The 20,000-nt window shown below is 37.8% G+C and overlaps 1 protein-coding gene across 1 annotated transcript in view; it reads right to left on the reverse strand.

Moving 5' to 3' along the window:
* Nucleotides 1-9,700: 9,700 nt before the first annotated feature.
* Nucleotides 9,701-20,000, reverse strand: part of LOC109929715 (kelch-like protein 29) — a 222,210-nt gene continuing 211,910 nt past the window's right edge. Inside the window, exon 12 of the mRNA XM_048597121.1 lies at nucleotides 9,701-12,118. Coding sequence (XP_048453078.1) covers nucleotides 11,921-12,118 — 198 coding nt within the window. The 3' untranslated portion in view covers nucleotides 9,701-11,920. The remainder of the gene's footprint in view (nucleotides 12,119-20,000) is intronic.

The following is a 20,000-nucleotide window of genomic DNA, read 5'->3' on the forward strand; positions in this document are numbered from 1 at the left end:
AATTTCTGCAGTGCATCTTGTAGATAGTACACACTGCTGCTACTGAGTGTCAGTGGTGGAGGGAGTGAATGCTTGATTTCAAATAAAGATATGGGTTTTATAGTTCAGTTAAACAGGATTAAACCACATCTCAAATATTATATGTAGTTTTGGCTTTCTATTTTAAGGAAGGATGTAAATACATGGAGAAGGTTTATTACTTTGAAATGCATTCAATCCTGAATGGTCTTTACAAGGTGAATGTGGAATAGGAGTTTCTAGAAGTAAGGAACACTGTTCAAAAATTAGAGATTTAGGATGGAGCTCAGAAGATATTGTTTTTCTTAGGAATCTGTACAACATTTGAACTCTCTCAGAAAGTGGTGGAGCTGGAGTCACTGAATATTGTTAAGGCAGAGGTAGGCTTTTGTTAGGTAAGAAAATCAATAGTTAGCTGGCATAAATGGGAATGTGGAATTTAAAACACAAGCTAGGTAACTACATCTTGAATGGTGGTGCATGCTGGAGGCTGATTAGCCAACTTCTGCTCGTAATTTATATGTTTGTGTGTGCTGGGCTCACCTATTGAGGATAACATGACTTTTGGAGTATTCTAATCTAATTAGTTCTTTAATTGTCCACCATTATTGATGATTTGCTGTGAAATCATAACTTTGATCTTGTCTGTTCTAGTCTAATACTTAGAATGCAAATGTTGTTTTATGAGTCGGGGTTGAACTGGCAAGGTTTGTATCTGCTCAAGTTTAGAAGAGTAAGAGGCAACTTGGTTTTTCAAACCCTGAGGATTTTTGATAAGCGTAAATGTGGAGAGAATGTTTCCTCTTAAGGCAGGATCTAGAACTGTAACCACTGTTTAAAAATCAGGGTGGTGCATTCAGAACAGAAATTAACCAAACTTTTTCTGAGGGTTTTGAGTCTTTGGAACAGTTTTCCTAAAAATGTGTTCGAAGCAAGGCCCTTGAATATTTTTAAGGCAAAGGTAGATAGATTCTTGTTAGTGGGGTAGGTAGGAATGTAGATTTGAGGTTACAACTAAATCAGCCACAATCTTACTGAATGGCAAGTAGGTTTGACAGTCTAAATTGCCTCATCCTGCTGATTCGTATGTTTAAATGTTCAAGATGGGATTGTTTTGCCTTGTCTATAGTATGCTATTCCCACTATTATTCAGAGTGTAGTTTGTTGAATGCATTTTTAAGTACCCTCAGAACAGAGACTATGTTGTGTTCTAATGCTTGTTGTTTCAGGAATGTATAAGGCAAGTGCTGCCTGCAAATGTATCCACCTATTTTGGCCTTGAAGACAGAGATAACACAGGGTGGAGCTGGAGGAACACAGCAGGCAGGCAGGAGCAGGAAAGTTGACATTTCGGGTCGGGACCCTTCTTCAGTCCTGACCCAAAACATCAACTTTCCTGTTCCTTTGATGCTGCCTGGCCAGCTGTGTTCCTCCAGCTTCACGCTTTGTTATCTCTGACTCCAGCAACTGCAGTTCTTGCTATCTCTTGGAGTTGAAGATAGATGTGCAAAGTATTGGACACAAGACCATGTCTACAAATGTAATGCAAAGTATAGACCAACAATTTTCTCATGGTGGTATGGGGGAGAAAGAAATCAGTCACTCAGAACCACATCTCCATGCGTTTGACAGCATTAATGAAGTGTTGGGTGCAGGATATGTGCCTTTCTATGCTTAACATATCTGTACCTTTATGAGGGAAAATGTCACAGCTGGTGACTTCCTAAAGTATTAACTCAGAAGAATAATGCAGAAAGTGAAAATTATCTTAATTTGAAGAATGATGACAATGAATTATAAAGGTAAGGTATGTTTTTTGGTCACATTCTACATAGTAGGCTATAACTTCCATAACTGCGCCAGTGTTGAAGATTAGAGTTCGTGCTTATCTGGATTCAGGGGAAGAGCTAAGCATGTTTCTGTTTGACTGTAGATTTATCTTTAGGGACTTGCGATTCAGGCAGCAGTGCAATGGTCACTGGGTACAGAGTACAACATAACCTTGCAGATGTAATTATGTAAGTGATAGCTGCAGGATTGTAGCAATAAAGTAATTTCATGTGCTGTTTTATCCAGCCTGGAATTTCATCCTTACATCCTGCTCCCTCACACTAGTCATTTAAGATCCTTATTAAAACATGGCTTTTTGAACAAACTTTTGATCACTTATTATATCTTTCATTGCTACAGCATGCATTTTTGTTTGATTACACCTCTGTGTTCCGTCTTCAATGTCTTTTGTTTTAAAAAAAAACTTAAAATTCTTATTTAAATAGTACAACTGTGCAAAGCGCAGTCGATGTGAGGATTGGAGCAGAAAACTTAAAAACAATGTCTAAATGAATATTTCACTTTATTGCATACAAAAATGATGTATCATATGGTATAATTTAATAGTTATCTCTACATAAATGCAAAGAGATTGTATTCTACAGACATTATTTTCTAAAACATTCTTCTATTTGTGTTACTGCTGCAACTGAGAAAGAAAAAAACATTTCAGATACACTTGTATCACTGTCCTATCACTTTATATCATTGTCCCTTTTTTCTCAGTAAATGATATTACATACCATGGTCAAAGCATCGACATTTCTTTATAGCACACTCTGCCCATTTCTGCTTGATTCCCTCAGAATAGGGAACATAGTCTTTTGTTTCCAATGAACTACAAAGAGATTGTAATGTTGACTGTGAAGTTTCTGGGGATCTGGTGTGAGTCAGGTTGATGGGGGTTGGGGTGGCAGGTGTGGTTGGGGTCGTGTATGTGCAAAGACCTGGATTCTAAGATTACCCTGTTGAGTAGAATTACTTGACTGGTATAACATTCAGCTTTACGTCTTTGTAGATTGAAGTAACACTTGTACCAAAATTAAGCTTTGCTATTCTGAATATAGAAGCAAAAACTATGCAATTGAAAACAAATGCTGGGCACTTTATGGTTCTATAAGCCCTATGAGAATATTGTAAATTAGTTTGTCAAATATGCATGATTAGTGAGTCTTCATTAGAAACCAATCCTGAAATTCAGTTTAGTACTTCAAATAGATCTGAACCATAGGTGGGTTGTGGGGTGTAAATGAAACATTGGCTTTCAGAAGGATTTTTATGTTATTTTTGTCATCAATGACTGAGCAAACAGACACATTTGTGTTTCATCAAAGTGAGTAGTTAGTCATTTGTTTAAATTAAATACTTTCTAAGGTTGTGCTATCTCTGACCCGTATTGCAAATGAACCATGGGAGAGAAAAGCGAGGTATTTTCTGCTATGAAAACAAACTATTAAAATTGATATAGTGTAGTAAGGAAAATTAAATGGCAGCTGAATCTAATGATGTTTCATATTTGACCTTTGAATTTCTTTCAAATGAATTCCACTCTTATCAATTATAGTATTCCTAGAGAATGAAGCCATTTTAATTTTTGACTTGCTATCTTTTTAAAAAAAATCTCAAATTAGACATGGAATATCCATATAGCAATGAAAACTCCCTTTATCTTAGATGAGGCTTTATTGTACCAGTGTGAATTGATTTCCAATTCTCTGCTGTCCTCCTGTGGTCTATTTGAATGATAATGCTAACTTAGTGTCAAATGTGATGTTAGGAATGCATTTTCTTTTCTACTCCAGGAGTAGTATTCTGGAAGAGCCAGAATAATTTTTTACTTTTGGAAACATTCACTTCCCAGTGGCATCATCTTAATCCTTTTGAATGAAATGTACTTCCACGCACTTCAAAGTGTCTTGATTGTGGGAAAAAACACAGTTGAAAATGTTGTGACATTGTGGATGATCAGTCCTGTGAATGGTCCATTCTGTTGTGTATATCTGTGCACCAGTTCACTTCCATCTGCAAGTAATTTTAATTCTCTAACATACAGCCCTTCAAACTTGTGCTTTTGTTAAGTCTGTTGGAATGAATGTGTATGAGGTGAGGTTGCATATAGTTCAAAGGATAAATATAGGTTATGTTTGTTTCATTCTCTGCACACCATGGGAGTGTGCCAAAATAACACTGATTTTAAATTAACCTTGACACCTCTTAATAACAAGATGATGCCAAAGATCCATGTAACCGCAATCAGTTATTTTCTTTAACTTTTGCATCGTGTAAGCAAATATCTTTTTAAAATGGACGCAATGAGAGCTATGACAGCCCAGAATTTTCAGTTGTAATATTAGCAAAGTTAGCAGTTGATTACTGTGTGAAACTGATACCAATTTCAGGCAGCTGCACATGCCCAGTTTAAGTTAAATCTGAAAGTGGGTGTCGGTAATACCAAACTCTCCATAGGGTGCGCTGTTGCAGTCTTTACAAATTAGAATTTATAGATTTGTTATGAATTTCAAATATTTAAGCGTTATTTTCTCTTTTAAAAGAGCATTTTTAAATCTTGTTCAGTCAGAAATTGCTGCGTTTTTAATCGTGTACTACATCATAATTGCTGCTGACCAACCTCTCATGGCCTTTTAAAATTAAGTTTTCCAAGTATGGAGTTCTATTCCCGTAGAAGCATATCTAAAATTTGCCCACTTATTTCAAATTTTTGTTTTTCTATTTACAATTTTACTTAACCACACTGTCTCAATCCATATTTAGTTTATTAGATGATCATTTAATTATGATACATATTCATTGGTTTTTATTTCCAACTTCACTACTTGTGACCATTATTCAATCCAATTAGCTGACCAACCTGTCTGCTTCTTTCAGTTGTTAGACAACATAGATTTGCTGTTGAAGGTGTAAGATTCAAACTAATGTTTGAAAAGAGGATATCTGTACTCTGGAGCCCATTAAATCTTTGTAGGTAGCTTTAATGGAAACCAGTGTTGGTTTGCCAGAGATAGCAAAATCTGGGCCAATACCTTGTTGCATTTGGTCCCTGATTAGGAACACATATATTTTCAATTGTCTGCAAGTTTAATTGTTTAAATATATTTTTCAAAGTTTTGCTTAAAGGGTCTGCTGCATCTCCTTAGGTGCACGGGAATTGGATGTGTGGATGTAATTTGATCTGAATAATGTGTGTTTTCACCTGGCACTGATGTCTTTTCAATAGGATGTGTGTAATTGAGATTGCTGAGTTGAGGTGACCCTGTCTGAAGGGAAATGTGCTACTCAAGACATTAGCGATAATCTGACTGATTTGCATAAACATTCCACTGGTTGCAGCAATATTTTGAAATCAGTAACTTTCAGCATAAAAGGATCTTTTGCAGCCAGCTAGGCATTGTCTTTTAAAAGTGAGTTCTCAATGGAAACAGGGTTACTTCAGCTGGTGTGGGAATTGAACCCATGCTGTTGGCATTGCTCTGTGTCAGAATCCAGCCAACTGACCTTATTGACTCCCATGTGTTGTGCATCCATCCATCATGTTGTGATGGCCATTCCTAATTGGTGTTGCTTGTGAACTTGAAGTAAAATTGGCAGATTTTGTCATCAAGAGATTATGAGCATCAAGAAGTATAAATTGATCAATGCACTTTGCTCAATACTTAAATTAGAGCTGATCTGTTAAATCTATTTATGGCAACAGTTACTTACTAATTGCTTGTATTTTGTACAAGCAGCCAAGTTTTACAATGGCCGCTATGAGGCTCAAATTTGTTGCGCAAATCCTTGAACTGGGCATGAGCAGGATCAGGAGAAATAATTTGCGTATCTCTCAAATGTTATTCAGTGGTTGTTGGGCAGGTAACTTCAATTCAGTTGATATTAAATTATGAATTAAATTTATTGGTTGTGCTTTGATTCTAAATGAAGTCTCAATCCTTCAAAACAACAAATCCAACTGGTGTGGACCAAATGCAACAAATTATTAAGCCAGATGTTGTGGTTGTTTGTAAATGAATGGTGCTCATTGCTGATCTTTCAAAATGCTGCCCACAGAGGTTAGTGTGTTCTAGCCTCTCTCTGGGTGGCTCAGTGCTTAGCAATGCTGCCTGACAGCACCAGAGACCTGGATTCGATCCTAACCTTGGGTCGACTTTCTGTGTGGAGTTTGCACATTCTCTCTCGGTCTGCATGGGTTTCCTCCCACAGTCCAAAGACATGAAGGTTAGGTGGATTTGCCATGCTAAATTGACCATAGTGTCCAGGGATGTGCAGACTAGGTGGATTAGCCATGGGCAGTGCAGGGCTGCAGGGGTAGGGTGGGGGTCTGGGTGGAAGGTTGGTGCAGGCTTGGTGGGCTAAATTGCCTCTATCTGCACTGAAGGATTTTTCGATTCTTTTGCATTTCACACATTCTGAGCTGTCCAGCAACAGAGACAAGTAGCCTGTATGGCTGTTCAGTAATGCAGACTGAAGCATCCTTACAGGAAGTAACTGAATTCATGCAATGATTTCCACATGGTCTTTTTTTATTATTCATTAATGGGACGAGGGCATCGCTGGTTAGGCCAGCATTTATTGCCCATCCCTAATTGCCCAGAGGGCAGTTCAGAGTCAACCACATTGCTGTGGGTCTGGAGTCACATGTAGGCCAAAGGTATTAGTGAACCAGATGGGTTTTTCCTGACGATTGACAATGGATTCAGAGTCACCATTAGACTCTTAATTTCAGATATTTATTGAATTCAAATTCCACCATCTGCTGTGGCGGGATTTGAACCCGGGTCCCCAGAACATTATTTGGGTCTCTGGATTAACACAGTGATAATACCACTAGGCTATTGCCTCTGTTGTGTATATAGGAGTCAGAGTTAAAATTAAGTGGCTTGTGGTTAATTGCATAAAATTCCAGTGACTCGTAACTTTAGAATCATAGAATTCCTACAGTGTAGAAATGAACCATTCAGCCCATTGAGTCCATACTGACCCTCTGAAGAGCATCAAACCCAGACCCACCATCCTACTCCATTCCTGTAATATTCCAGAACACACTGAATTTCTGTGGGCAGTTTTTAGTTTCAAAATGAACAGTGTACTTCGCTCTCATGAGTTGTGGTCCTAGTGTTGTCCTGTCAGTTTTCATCAGTTACATGATCTCTGTGCCACTGTAATATGAATAGTCACAATAGCAGCTGGAATTGCTGATCCTGACCAGTGTTCTGCTGTTACTGCCTTGGTCTACAGTGGGTCAACTCAAGAATAGAGCTGGAGTGGCAGCCACACACAAGTATCCAAACTTTATGGTGCCTGATACATGCAATAACCTTATAATGGGAGGGATATTCATTTATTCAGTATTTATATAAAAGCTGTTCTCTGCACTAATTATAGAGGACACATTATAAGCCCTCCCATGTAGAACCAGAAAATGCTGGTATGCTCAGAATGTTTAAGTCAGTATCTACAGAGTAAAACAGACAAAGTTACAAATTGGATTTGGTTCCATCCATTGTAGAGAAGGGTTTACATCCAAAATGTGACCATCTGTTTTTTTTTCTTTGTATGATAGCTATTCTGCAATATATTTTCAAAACATTTTTATGTTTTAGTTTCAGATTTCTAGCATCTGCAGCATTATGATTGTTTTCTCTAAATATATTGCATTTCAATTTTTTACTCCAAAAACACACTTAAAGAATCTTGAAATCCAATGTCATAATTAGCAATCAAACTTCTGCGTCATAGGCTTTGGTTCAGGCCCCTTTCCAGTTATCACCTATTTTAATTCTAGTTTGACAGCATTTCCAACTTTGATAGATTTGTATGTGTAGAGGGTTTGTATTGTAAGGCGTAATCATCGTAGCCAGCTCAATGAATGTAAAATTGCATTTTGTGTCTTAGCCCCCTGTATGTTCATTTGTGTTTCTGCCTGCAACGTTTACTGTTCCAAATGCTAAAGATCATAAGACTAGGTTACAAAGCTTGCCACAAAGGGGGGAAAAAAACTTTTTTTTGCATGAAAGGACAACTTAAAGCGCAATATTTTTAGGAATTTTGGTGTCCACTTCTGCATCACCTACACACTGGAAAATCTGTCAAAGCAATTAGAAGTTTAAACAACAGATTTAAATAATAGAATATTTAATGCTCTGTCTTTCTAATCAAGCCCACAACTGTTGACAACTTAAGTACTTGACTAGAAGGAAAATACCGAGTTGGTTGGAAGAATGTACTGCATCCATACTGCCAGCTCCATGGTTGAGTTTTTGAACCAGGTAACCTAATTCCAGAAACCAACAATAAAACTATTTTAGTTGAACTGCGCTGGTCTCTAATGAATGAAGGCTCAGATCTGAAGTGGTATGTACTGAGCCAGGAACACACAGATGTTAGCATTCTGCAAATTCATGTGGAAGAGTAATGGACAGATGTTGCTGGGATCAAAATCTATTTCTAATAAATCCTTAGCAGTATTTAGTCGAGAATAAATATTTCTATCTCAAAACAGGAGAGTTGGAGACTGGTGAAGATCCAAAGGCAAAGTGACTACAGATTGTTACTCAAGGATCAGAAAAACCACATTATGAATGCATATTGTAATATGGCGCATCCTCCTGTCCCAAAGCGTTATTGTGTATCATTTGTTTGCTTGATTATATCTGACTCCTCTCAGAAGCTGGTTAAAGAATTATTCTGTGTGTCTGACTGTTTATGTGATGGTTCTGAGGGAGGAATAATGAAGGTTGAGACGGGAAAGAAAATGATGAATGGAAGAATTGCGACATTGTCTGACTGAGAAAGAAGAAATATAAATGAAAAATAAATGATTGAAATTGGGAGTGTCTTTGTAAATCGTGTTCGAAAGCTTAAGTTCAATAGATTATATCATTTGAATTTCTTTTCCTTTATTCATTCATGGGATGAGGGCATCGCTAGCTAGGCAGCACTTATTGCCCATCCCTAATTGCTCAGAGGACAGTTAAGAATCAAACACATTGCTGTGGGTCTGGAGTCACATGTAGGCCAGACCAGGTAAAAATGGCAGTTTCCTTCCCTAAAGAACATCAGTGAACCAGATGGGTTTTTCCAACAATCGATTCATGGTCATCATTTAGATTCTTAATTTCAGATATTTTATTGAATTCAAATTCCACCATGTGGCGGGATTCAAACCCAGGTCCCCAGAACGTTAGCTGGGTCTCTGGATTAACAGTCCAGCGATAATACCACCAGGCCATCACCTCCCCTAACACAAATTTTGTAAGATGTATCAAGAACTTGCTGAGTGAATGTCATGAATTTCCAATCTTAAGTGTGAATTGGCTTCCTATCGTGTCACATTGTTGTTGGATTACAAGTGCTGCCTATAAACACCACAGCAGTGGTAGAGAGAATGGGACAGTGTGTCAGAGATGTGTTGAGGTTAGAACAACCAGCATTAACTCCCATCTAAGCTCCCTTGGCTAAGTTGGTGAATGAGGTACAAGGACCTTGTCTGAATTTACCTGCAGCTTTGTGACAAATATCAGCTATTTGTAACAACATGTTCAGACTTTGGTTTACTCAAAATCAATGAAGCCTCAGGATATACTCGAGCAGTGTGTGGCAGATGTGCAAGGAAGGAGACTAATAATGTAGTGATGAGGGAATCTGTCAGAAGGGATTAGTTAGATCTGAGTAGCATAAGATGCTCCTTTTTTCTTTTCATTTTCATGCCATTATCTGATTGGGTCTATTTCATTGATTAAGCATTGCGATTTAAAATTACAGTTTGAGTATGTGCTTTTCTTGCATATCAAGTGACCTCGAAAAGCCACTTCAGACAAGGGCCCATTGCAACGTATGGTTGTAAATGCCCTAATAATTTATTAAATAAGATTACAATTTTATCAGAAAATACTGTACAGAAGTATTTTGGTCCATAAATTGCTGTAGTTCTACCTTACATATATATATATATAATTTTGATATTGGAAGTTTACAAAAAACTCATTGCTAATGAAAAATTGTCTATTCTTTGAACTACTGTACATGTTATATTCAATATTCGGAGAGTTGAAACTCAGGATACTACCTAATATATGAATATATAAATCATGTTCATACAGTACATACTAAAAAGCTGAAACTGGTATGAGCATAACACGAGATTTTTTTTTACAGGAAACCTAAACTATCAGTACAGAAGATGTACACACTGATGTTTCCGTGATCATAGTAATCATATATACCAGCTCCTCTGCCTTGGATGATCAGACAATATAGATTATCTATTACTCATATGAGTTGTTTTGAGCCACGAATATCAGAAGTAAATGCATCAGCAGCTTGTTTTCTTTCCTTCCCTTCCACCCCACCTCCCCCTTATTTCTTCACAGATGTAGATGCTGTACATGTGGTAAAACCAATATTTATTGTCCATTGCTGAATACTTCTGAGAAAGCAGCAGTGAGCTGACTTCACAACAACCTATTGCAGTGGAAATTTAGGAGCCACATTGTTCTGAGTCGGGCATCACATAGACCAGACTGAGAGAGGATTTTCTTCTCTAAAAGGCATTAATGAACTAAGTGGGACTGTACACTCCAATAGTTATGTGGTCATCATTATTGATTTCTTTTTCGCAAGTTTATTTGACTGATTGATTGAATTTAAGTTCCCTCGATACTGTAGTGGGATCTGAACCCATTTCTCCAGACCATTAACTAACTCATCAAGATTACTGAGACATACAAGGTGTAGAGCTGGATGAACACAGCAGGCCAAGCAGCATTAGAGGAGCAGGAAGGCTGATGTTTTGGGCTAGACCCTTCTTCAGAATCTCATCAAGATTACTAGTCAATTTAATATACCCCAATGTTCCTGGTATACTAGATATAAGAAGCAAGTTCACCACATAGTGATACTTAACTGTGCAATTAAATGGAGAGTTATTTTATCAGGAAAAATAAAATACTACTTTTATCAAAAAAGTGCCTTGGATTTAAATAATTTTGCCTTGTTTCAGTTTAGTATTTCTGAATAAAATGGGTAAGGAATGATTAGGTACTTTTTGTGATAATATAAAATGAAATATGCCAAATAAGTTTAAACAAAAATACTCCAGCTAAATGATACTTTCACATTAGCTACTGTAAGAGGGAATACAGAAACAAGTTCTGGGCCTATATATATTTATTGTTGGTGCAGTACGTTTGTTTATGTATCATCCATGATACAAACACGGAAAGAATTAATCCAAATGGCAATGCAAGACATTACAGCTACAGCTTCTAAACACTTCTGGCATTAATCTCCCTGTTCCTGCTTCTCAATAGCAATTTACAAAACAGCATTGCATACCTCTTGGTGTTGTTACAATTCACTATCAATAGGGGAACTGATAACAAGGCGAACCTAAAATTCTACTTCCAAATATAATCTTTTCACAAAATTATTTGCATTTTCACTTCTTTTTGTTTGAGTGGCCTTCCTTCACGGTATTGGAGAAAATTGCCTGCAGAACATGATTTGCATTTTTTTTAAAGTATTCTAATTGTATAACTTTCAGTGCTTTTTTTCTACGATTGTGCATGATTAAAACGTGCAACACACGGACTATCCAAGTTTTCCTGTCGGTTTTGCCCCAGTGTACAACTGATTTGCTTACATCATCTACCACATTATCGAGGTTTTCTTGTGCTCTGTGGGACCGCTCGTACTTTGACTGAATAGAGTACACGCTGCTACACTCTGGTACTGTAGATATTACACTCTACAAACCAATTGTCCTTCTAAATGGCCTTGAACAATATAAAGGTAACTGAAAGTAAAACTGATGATTGTTATAAAGCAGGCATTCATACTCGAATTGCCCAATATCTAAACCAAGTGCCAGGTCTTGTGACACTACTAGAAACACCATAAGTTATATTACAATACATCCATAGGGATTTTTGCCCTATTTCACCAAATGGTGAATGTGGAATCTACATTCAATGTAGACAGTAGAGAGAAAATATTCATTGTTTTAAAGCACTGCTACAGCAGAATAAAACAATTCAGGAACTGATATCATATCGTGTCAACCACTTTGAATATACTTTTTGATGACTACACACCCGTGCCTGAATACCGGGCAAGGCATGTTTTGTAGGATTGTCCAAGTATTTGTGTGGGGATCATACGTTTCCATGTTTCCCAATGCAGGTCCTTCACTACTGACAATTCCTCCTGTAGCATAGATTTTTCCATCGAGTACCACGGCACTGTAACAGATAATCTTTGTTATTCAAGTAACTGCAGTCATGTCATTTACACCACACAAGCATAAATTTTCAATCACCCAAGCATATAGCAACTTCCATGCAGCATACAATTCTCTGAGTATTAAGATTTTCAGAATAATTAATTTCATAAGAGAGAAACAATGGAACTTATTCTAGACAATTACTGTAAACACAATTATATGAACAAAATATCTTTGCAAGGGAAAAAGATTCTTGATTTGTTGATTGTTCAATATATTGAAAGCCTATGCACAATAAATTGGGTTGCATCTGAGTGAACAGTACTTACGGTTTGATGAAATGAAAATACAAAGTGTAAGTAAAGTTCAGTCAGAATTTGTAGCATTGACGACACTACTTTCTAATCAAATGAAGTGGAGTACTCCAAACACTTTCTGATTGTGAATAGGACTAGAAACTGTTGTCGAATTGTCCAGTATACAATCATCAGACTGATCCCTTAAAACATCAGACTGATCCCTTAAAACATCAGACTGATCCCTTAAAACATCAGACTGATCTCTTTGAAAACATTTATTTTAAGTGTAATGAGTCTGTGGTCACATTTGGAAACAAATTTTTTCTTGTGTCAGTGTTAAAATTGCAATAAAACGCTCCAGTTCCTCCGTATTGATATTAATATGTCTTGACTTTGGAATGGGTTGTTGAAAAATTGAAATAGTTGTGAAATTTTCTTTTTTTTTCCCTGTATGTAAGCAAATATATTTAGCATAACTTTCCAACCTGTTCCTCCTAACTTTACAGTGATGTATCTGCACCAACTCTGATATGTAAACTCAACTGCTACTTTATAAGCAATACCAATGCCACAAGGTCGAATCTATTAAAACATAACCAGATATTCAGTGACTACAATCATTATTTTATATTGATCTCATGAGGCACTTCCAATGCTACTTAAGATCATAAATAACAGATGGTTTCCAATGTAACAGGAAGATCCTAATCACTAATGATAAGTAAAGTACACAGTAAGAATGTTCTCTTAGAATTGGTGCGTCAATATATTTAGAACCAATCTAAACAATTAGTACCAATTTAGATATTTGAGCTGCAATCGAAGGGTTTTATCCATTGTGGCACATTTACATGTCAGTAATTGGCAATAACAAAAACCAATTTGCTTCAAAGGCTTGTAAATCAGACAAAAATTGACACATGAGAAATTTGGACAGGTGATCAAATTCTTAGTTAAAGAGCTAGAAATATTGATATAAAAAGAGAAGAGTGAGGCACAGATGGTCAAAGAATGAATTTCACAACGTCAGCTTTACAGCTAGAAGTGCGTCAGCCAAAGCTATGACACATGGAGAAGGCCTGTGTGAAGGATTAGAGTCAGATGAACACCCTAATGTTATAGAGCTGGAAGAAATTACAGGCATATTGGTAAATGGATGTAGGAATGGAACACGGGGAATGTTCCAATGAATGCATTGGTCAACGAGACGCCAATGTGAGCACAGGGCATCACCTGAACAGAGCAGGGTGCTCGAGTTTATGAAGGGTGGAAAATAAATGATACCTGAGACATCATAGGAATAATGCAGCATGTTGGTGACAGAAGCATGGGGTGAGGATTTTAGCAGCAGGTACACTGAGACGGGATGGAGCACTAGCAATGTTACGGGGTGGATGGTGAGGATATGGGTTCAGAAGTTCAGCTCAGGGTCGGGGAGAATATGCTGAGATTAGAAACTGTTTGTTTCATTCAGAGACAGTGGAACTAAAATTGGAATGAATGTATCCAACATTGGCTTCTGATTTCTAAAGTCCGCTTATACCAGCATCTCAAAAACTTCATTGATAATGTTACAATAATTGTGTAAACAGTTACATGAATTTTAGAGCTACTAAAAACAAAAACATTAGCTCAAGCATAACAAACAAATTAAGGAGAACAGTAGATATGTATTAAAATATTTTGTTTGCTACCCTGCTCAACTTAGTAACCTAAACTACTGAGAGAACATTTATGCATGTCTAAAATCAGCAAGTGTTCGAGTGGTGCGTTCCATGGAAATTTTAGTTTACAGATAGATCAATCCTCTTCAGCATTAGACAGAAATGGTTTCTGTTTCATTTGTGATGTACCCTTTCTTTGAAAGTATAGTAGATTATGCAAGGTAATTTCACTGGCATATATACCATTTTTAAATTGCTGTTTGTATTAGGAACCTGTATATTTGTGACAGTCAAAGGCACTGCCTATAAATGCAGATAATTAGTGAGCTTTCTTCAAAATTCTTGACAAAGTATCAAAGGAAAATTTGGGCAATGTTTTTAGTCCTTTCTGGCAGTCTGTTCCCTTTGCCTCGTCCTGAGCACATTTCGTTGCTCGTTACTTACGGAATGTCATATCAAAGACAAAAACCTAGAGTAAGCATTTACTATTTCTGAAGAAATGGCCATTTCTGAAGAAGGGGCTAGGCCCGAAACATCAGCTTTCCTGCTTCTACGATGCTGCTTGGCCTGCTGTGTTCATCCAGCTGTACACCTTGTTATCTCAGATTCTCCAGCATCTGCAGTTCCTACTATCTCTGACGTGTAAACCTTACTGATTTAATATGAAACCAATTCTTGAAAAAAGCTCTTGGAAATTTCTCTCACAATGTTGCTTTTCCTTTCTCCTGAAGGTGTTGTCGTCTTGCTGGGATATGGTTTCATTGCAACAGTATGTTGCTTCTCTGAAGTTGCATTTTTAAAGAAAGTTATAAGCTTTGTCAGTGGGTTACAATACATTACGTCAGTGTTAGAAGGTACCATAATTAAATCTGCTGCTGTTTTCATCCTTACACCGTAAGCAAGGTTTGCTGCTTAATGATCTGAAGCAATTAAAACTTTGCTCATCTTTATTACCGTTACCACCCACCCAAAGTCACTGAGCTGATGCCAAAATAAAAGGATTCTCCAACACATTGAGTATTTGATGCTTTCAAATGTTTGATAAATGAGGTAGTCTCTGTGAAACTAATAGGTTCTAAACCAGTCCTAATGACTGTATTCCTTTCTCACAATGCAATACATTTAACTCATTGGTAGCACTTTTACCATTGTATCACAAGACTTTGACTCCAACTGTGCTCTAGAGATTGGATCACATTTGTTTAGGTTAACAGTTCAAGTATGGAGAGAATGGCAGGAGAAGACACCTTTTAGGTGAGACCCTAAATGGAGGATCTGTTTGTTGAGACAACTGGATGTAAAATACTCCATGAAAATCCTCAAAGACTAGAATTCTGGTTTCATAATCAATACGTTAGCCCTTTAGCAACATGAACTGAGTCATTTATTTCATCATTGGTGGTGGGATCTTGTGTATAAGTTGGCTGCCATTTTACTCATAACAGTAAATGCATTTAATTGGCTGTAAAGCAATTCGGATTTCTGAGGTCATAAAGCTCACTAGATAAATGCAATTTCTTTCCCTTTTTCTTTTTAATTCCTTCAGTCATGGAATGACTTGCATTATTTACTTTGACAGACACGCATACACTGAAAAACCTGCTGAGAGAAGCATCTGTCAAATGGAGGTTCCTTTGTTCTGAATAACCCTCCAAAATAAACAGTATCTATTATTCATGAACACAGGTACAATTTCCCATAAGTACAGAACAAGATGCAATAATTTGTCTTTCAAGGTCACTTTAGTTTCAAGGCTTTTTATTGATTTGTAATCATTCGTTCTCTATTGAACTGAACATGATTAACTTTAAGGGAAGTAAAAATAACTGTTCAATTCAAGGATATAATTTTTATGAAGAAAAGTGTTTTGCAGAGCAGGAAGTCAATTGAAGCTGTTTCCTCAGTTCGCCTATTTAATTGTGACAGCATTTCCAATTAAATAATTGCATGCAAAATGCAGTGGCATATTTATGAAAAACAAAAGATGTTATGTTCAACCCAACAACTGAAATTGCTGGAGAAACTCAGCAGGTCTGGCAGCATCTATGGAGAGAGAAACAGAGTTAATATTTTGTGTTCAGTGATAATACTTCAGAACTGATAGCATCTAGGAAAATGGTAGTTAGCTTGATGACAGGGGCTGAGGAGCAAAGGAGTGAGTAAAAAGGTAGAGATGGAGCCCACAGAGAGAGAGAGAGAGAAGGAAAAGGTTAGACAGACAAAGAGATTGTTGATAAAACGCCAGGGAAGAAGCAAAGTTACAGAAACAGAAATTGCTGGAGAACCTCAGAGGTCTGACATCATCTGTTGAGAGACTAAGATAATAGGAACAGCTTTAGGCCATTTGGTCCATCAGATCCGTTCCACCATTCGATCATGGCCGATATCTTTCATAGCACCGTTCTCCTGCCTTCTCCCCATAGCCCTTGATCCTCTTACCAATCAAGAACCTATCTATCTCTGTCTTAAAGACAATCAATGACTTGGCCTCCTCAGCTTTTTGCAGCAATAAGTTCAACAGATAAGCAACACTCTGGCTGAAGAAGTTCCTTCCCAACTCAGTTCTAAAGGGTTGACCCCTTCTCTCTGAGGCTGAGCCTTCGGGTTCCAGTCTCTTCTACTAGTGGAAACATCTTCTCCACATCCACTTTATTCCAGGCCTCAGTATTCTGTAAGTGTCAATGAGATCCCACTTCATTCTTTTAAACTCTATCAACTACAGACCCAGAGTCCTCAACCACTCCTCATGAAAAACCCTTCATTCACAGGATCATTCTTGTAAACTTCCTCAGGAATCCCTCCAAGGGCAGCACATCATTCCTTAGATACGAGACCCAAAAATGCTCTCAATATTCAAAATGCAGTCTGCCCAGAGCCTGTACAGCGTCAGCAGTACATCTCTGCTCCCATGTTCTGGCCCTCTTGAAATGAATGCTAACAATACATTTGCCTTCCTAACTGCCAAGTGAAACTGCATGTTAACCTTAAGAGATCCCTGAGCTAGGACTCCCAAGTCCCTTGTGATTCAGATTTCTGAAGCCTTTCCCCATTTAGAAAATAGTCCACACCTCTATTCCTCCTGGCATGGCGTCACACTTTCACACATTGTCTTCCCTCGACCACTTCTCTGCCCACTCTCCTAGTCTGTCCAAGTCCTTCTGCAGCCTCCCCACCTCAACACTACCTGTCCCTCCACCTAACTTTGTGTCATTTGCAAACTTAGCAACAATCTCCTAAGTTCCTTTGTCCAAATCATGAAGGTATAAAGTGAATAGTTGCGATCCCACACTGACCCCTGTGGAACCGGCTGCCATTCTGAAAAAGATCCCTTTATCCCCACTCTCTGCCTTCTGACGGTCAGCCAATCCTCTATCCATAACAATACCTTGCTCCTAACACAATGGCCTCTTATTTAGCAGCCTCCTGTGTGACACCTTGTCACAGGCCTTCAGGAAATCCAAATAGATCACATCCACTGGCTCACCTTGGTTTAATTTGTCCATTACCTCCTCAAAGAGTTCTATCAGATTTGTTAGTCATGACCTCCCCTCTGTCCTGACTCAGCCCTATTTCACCATGCACTTCCAGATACTCTGCAATCTCTCTACTAATCCTCCTTCACAAATATTCTGAAGGTCACTGAATCTGAAATGTTAACTCTATTTTCTTGCCACAGATGTTGCCAGACTTGCTCAGTTACTCCTGGGATTTCTGTTTTTGTTTCAGAGTTCCAGCACCTGCAGTTCTTTGCTTAGTTTGAGAAAAGGCATTAGACGATAATTGGGACCATGAGTGGGTGAAAAGGGACAGCTGTACTGAAAGCAACCCATGTTACGACAGGGACCTGGGGTCTGGGGATGGAGAAATGAGGTGGAAGCAGGTGGTCAGGCTCTAAAAAGATTGAACATGACATTGAGTCCTGAAGGCTGCAGGGTCCCCAAGCGGAAAATGAGGTGCTGTTCTTCCAGCTTGTGCTGAGCTTCACTGGAGCATTGCAACAAGCCCGAGACACAAATGTTGGCCAGGGATGAAGGTGCTGCAGTCAAGTTGTGGGCAACTGGAAGATAGGGTCATTTTTATGGACAGCTGAGTGTTATCTTCATACAAATTCCTTTCTTCAAGTGATCTGATCTTGGTTAAATACCTCTATAATACACGTCTGCAGACACACGGAGAAAAATTGAGAGTTCCTGCTGAGTTGAAAGAGCTCACAATTAGTCATTGAAATGGTGGTTGAATAGTTAATATTTATACTCATGTTTTGTCTAATACCTGTACATAAAAAAAGAGGTACTTTGGTTGGGTAATTTGGAGGTCTTCCATACCAGCATTATCCTGATATAATTTGGTGCTTTTTAAAGAGCAGAAAAGATCTTTGTTTTTGCAAGTGTGCTTATTCACTTAATGCACTGACAGGAATGATTTAATCTCACCTAGGGGACTGGTTATTCTAGTTGACTGGTTTGCGATTCAGTGTGATGCCAACAGTGTGAGTTCGTTTCTACATTAACTGAGATGACTATGAAGGCCCTGCCTTTAAAACATCACTTCTTACCTGAGCTGTGGTGACCCTCAGATTATACCTGCAGTCATCTCTCGCTAAGGAGAGAGTGGCCCTGCGATCCTCTGGGACTATGGTCACTTTACTTTTTCTTTAATTAATCTCACCTGGCATGATGAGAGGATTCACTTCTTCTTTATCCTTAAATAAAAGTAATTTGCTAAATATTTTTTGGAGTGCACCATTAAAGCAGGGCTTGTTCACTCTTTCAAAGTACAGCTGTTTGCCTGCCGCACAGCTAGATGTCACTGTTGCATTCCCGTTCCAGCGTGACAGTGGAAAGGGTCCTATGACTGCAGACAAAAGACTGAAATGGTACATGATGAGCATTACGTTATGGTTGCCTTTTTTTTGTAACTGTATGCATTAAGCTATATCTTCACTATTAAAATATGCTGCCTAAGATGTTGGTGCATTAAGGCCAAAAAAAATGCATACTGATTGTTAGTACCTAAAAGACTTTTTGTGTCATTTAGTATCAACAGTACCTACAATAAGCATTAGCACAGATGCTTAAATTCTGAGACACTTGTATGCATCTCCTTATTCTACTTGTATTTTGTGGATTAATACGTAAAATAATTTACCTATATAATACTAAATTTATAGAACTTCAATCCAAAAGCACGAGGTTTGAAATCTGAAATTGCAGTATCTAATTGAGAATATTGTAGTTTTAAATTCAATCCTAATCAAGTTTCTTTAGCTTATACAGCAACATCCTGGGAAATAATCTTGATGTTCAGCATATGACAATATTCTGGCTTTAAGAGGTGTAGATTGTCCTTTTGTTTTATGAAGAGAGGTTGAGACGGAGATGATGAGCAATCTGCTCAAAAGCCAATTAAGTAAACAGCTTGTGAGACTTTGGGGTTTTTTAAATAGTTGGAACAATAGAAGCAGCCTGAATAGGTGGGACCAAGCTCCCACAGAAGCATGATTTTTAGTTTTAGTTTTTCAGTAGCAGTTGCTGAAGTCTTGAAACTGGATGTGGAAGCTCTTATTTCGCTCTCTGTACCAGCTAAAAGCTGGGGTTCTCTTCCTGCTACTAGAATTGCATGTGAGACAATCTATTTTAGTGAATTTGTCTTTGCCAGAGGTGTATTTATAGGATGTTACTATAGTGGAACAGTTAATTAGCAGTAGTTAATGTACATTATTTTGTTAAGTATTTCGATGGAATTACAGTTAAGCGGATTCTTTTCATTTATTTCTTTTCTGTCTGTATTTTAACTGTAGTGTAAAGTTAAAATTGAGCAGTTTGAGCAATTGAATTGCATCTGGAACACAACACCTTCTATTTACGTTTAAAATAAGAAAAAGTTGGGGTCTGGACTATCTTCTTAATATATCGTGAGGGGATTTGATCTGGTCCGTAACAAGCATAAAAC

The sequence above is a fragment of the Rhincodon typus genome, chromosome 5, assembly GCF_021869965.1.
Source record: "Rhincodon typus isolate 14 chromosome 5, sRhiTyp1.1, whole genome shotgun sequence".
Lineage (NCBI taxonomy): Eukaryota > Metazoa > Chordata > Chondrichthyes > Orectolobiformes > Rhincodontidae > Rhincodon > Rhincodon typus.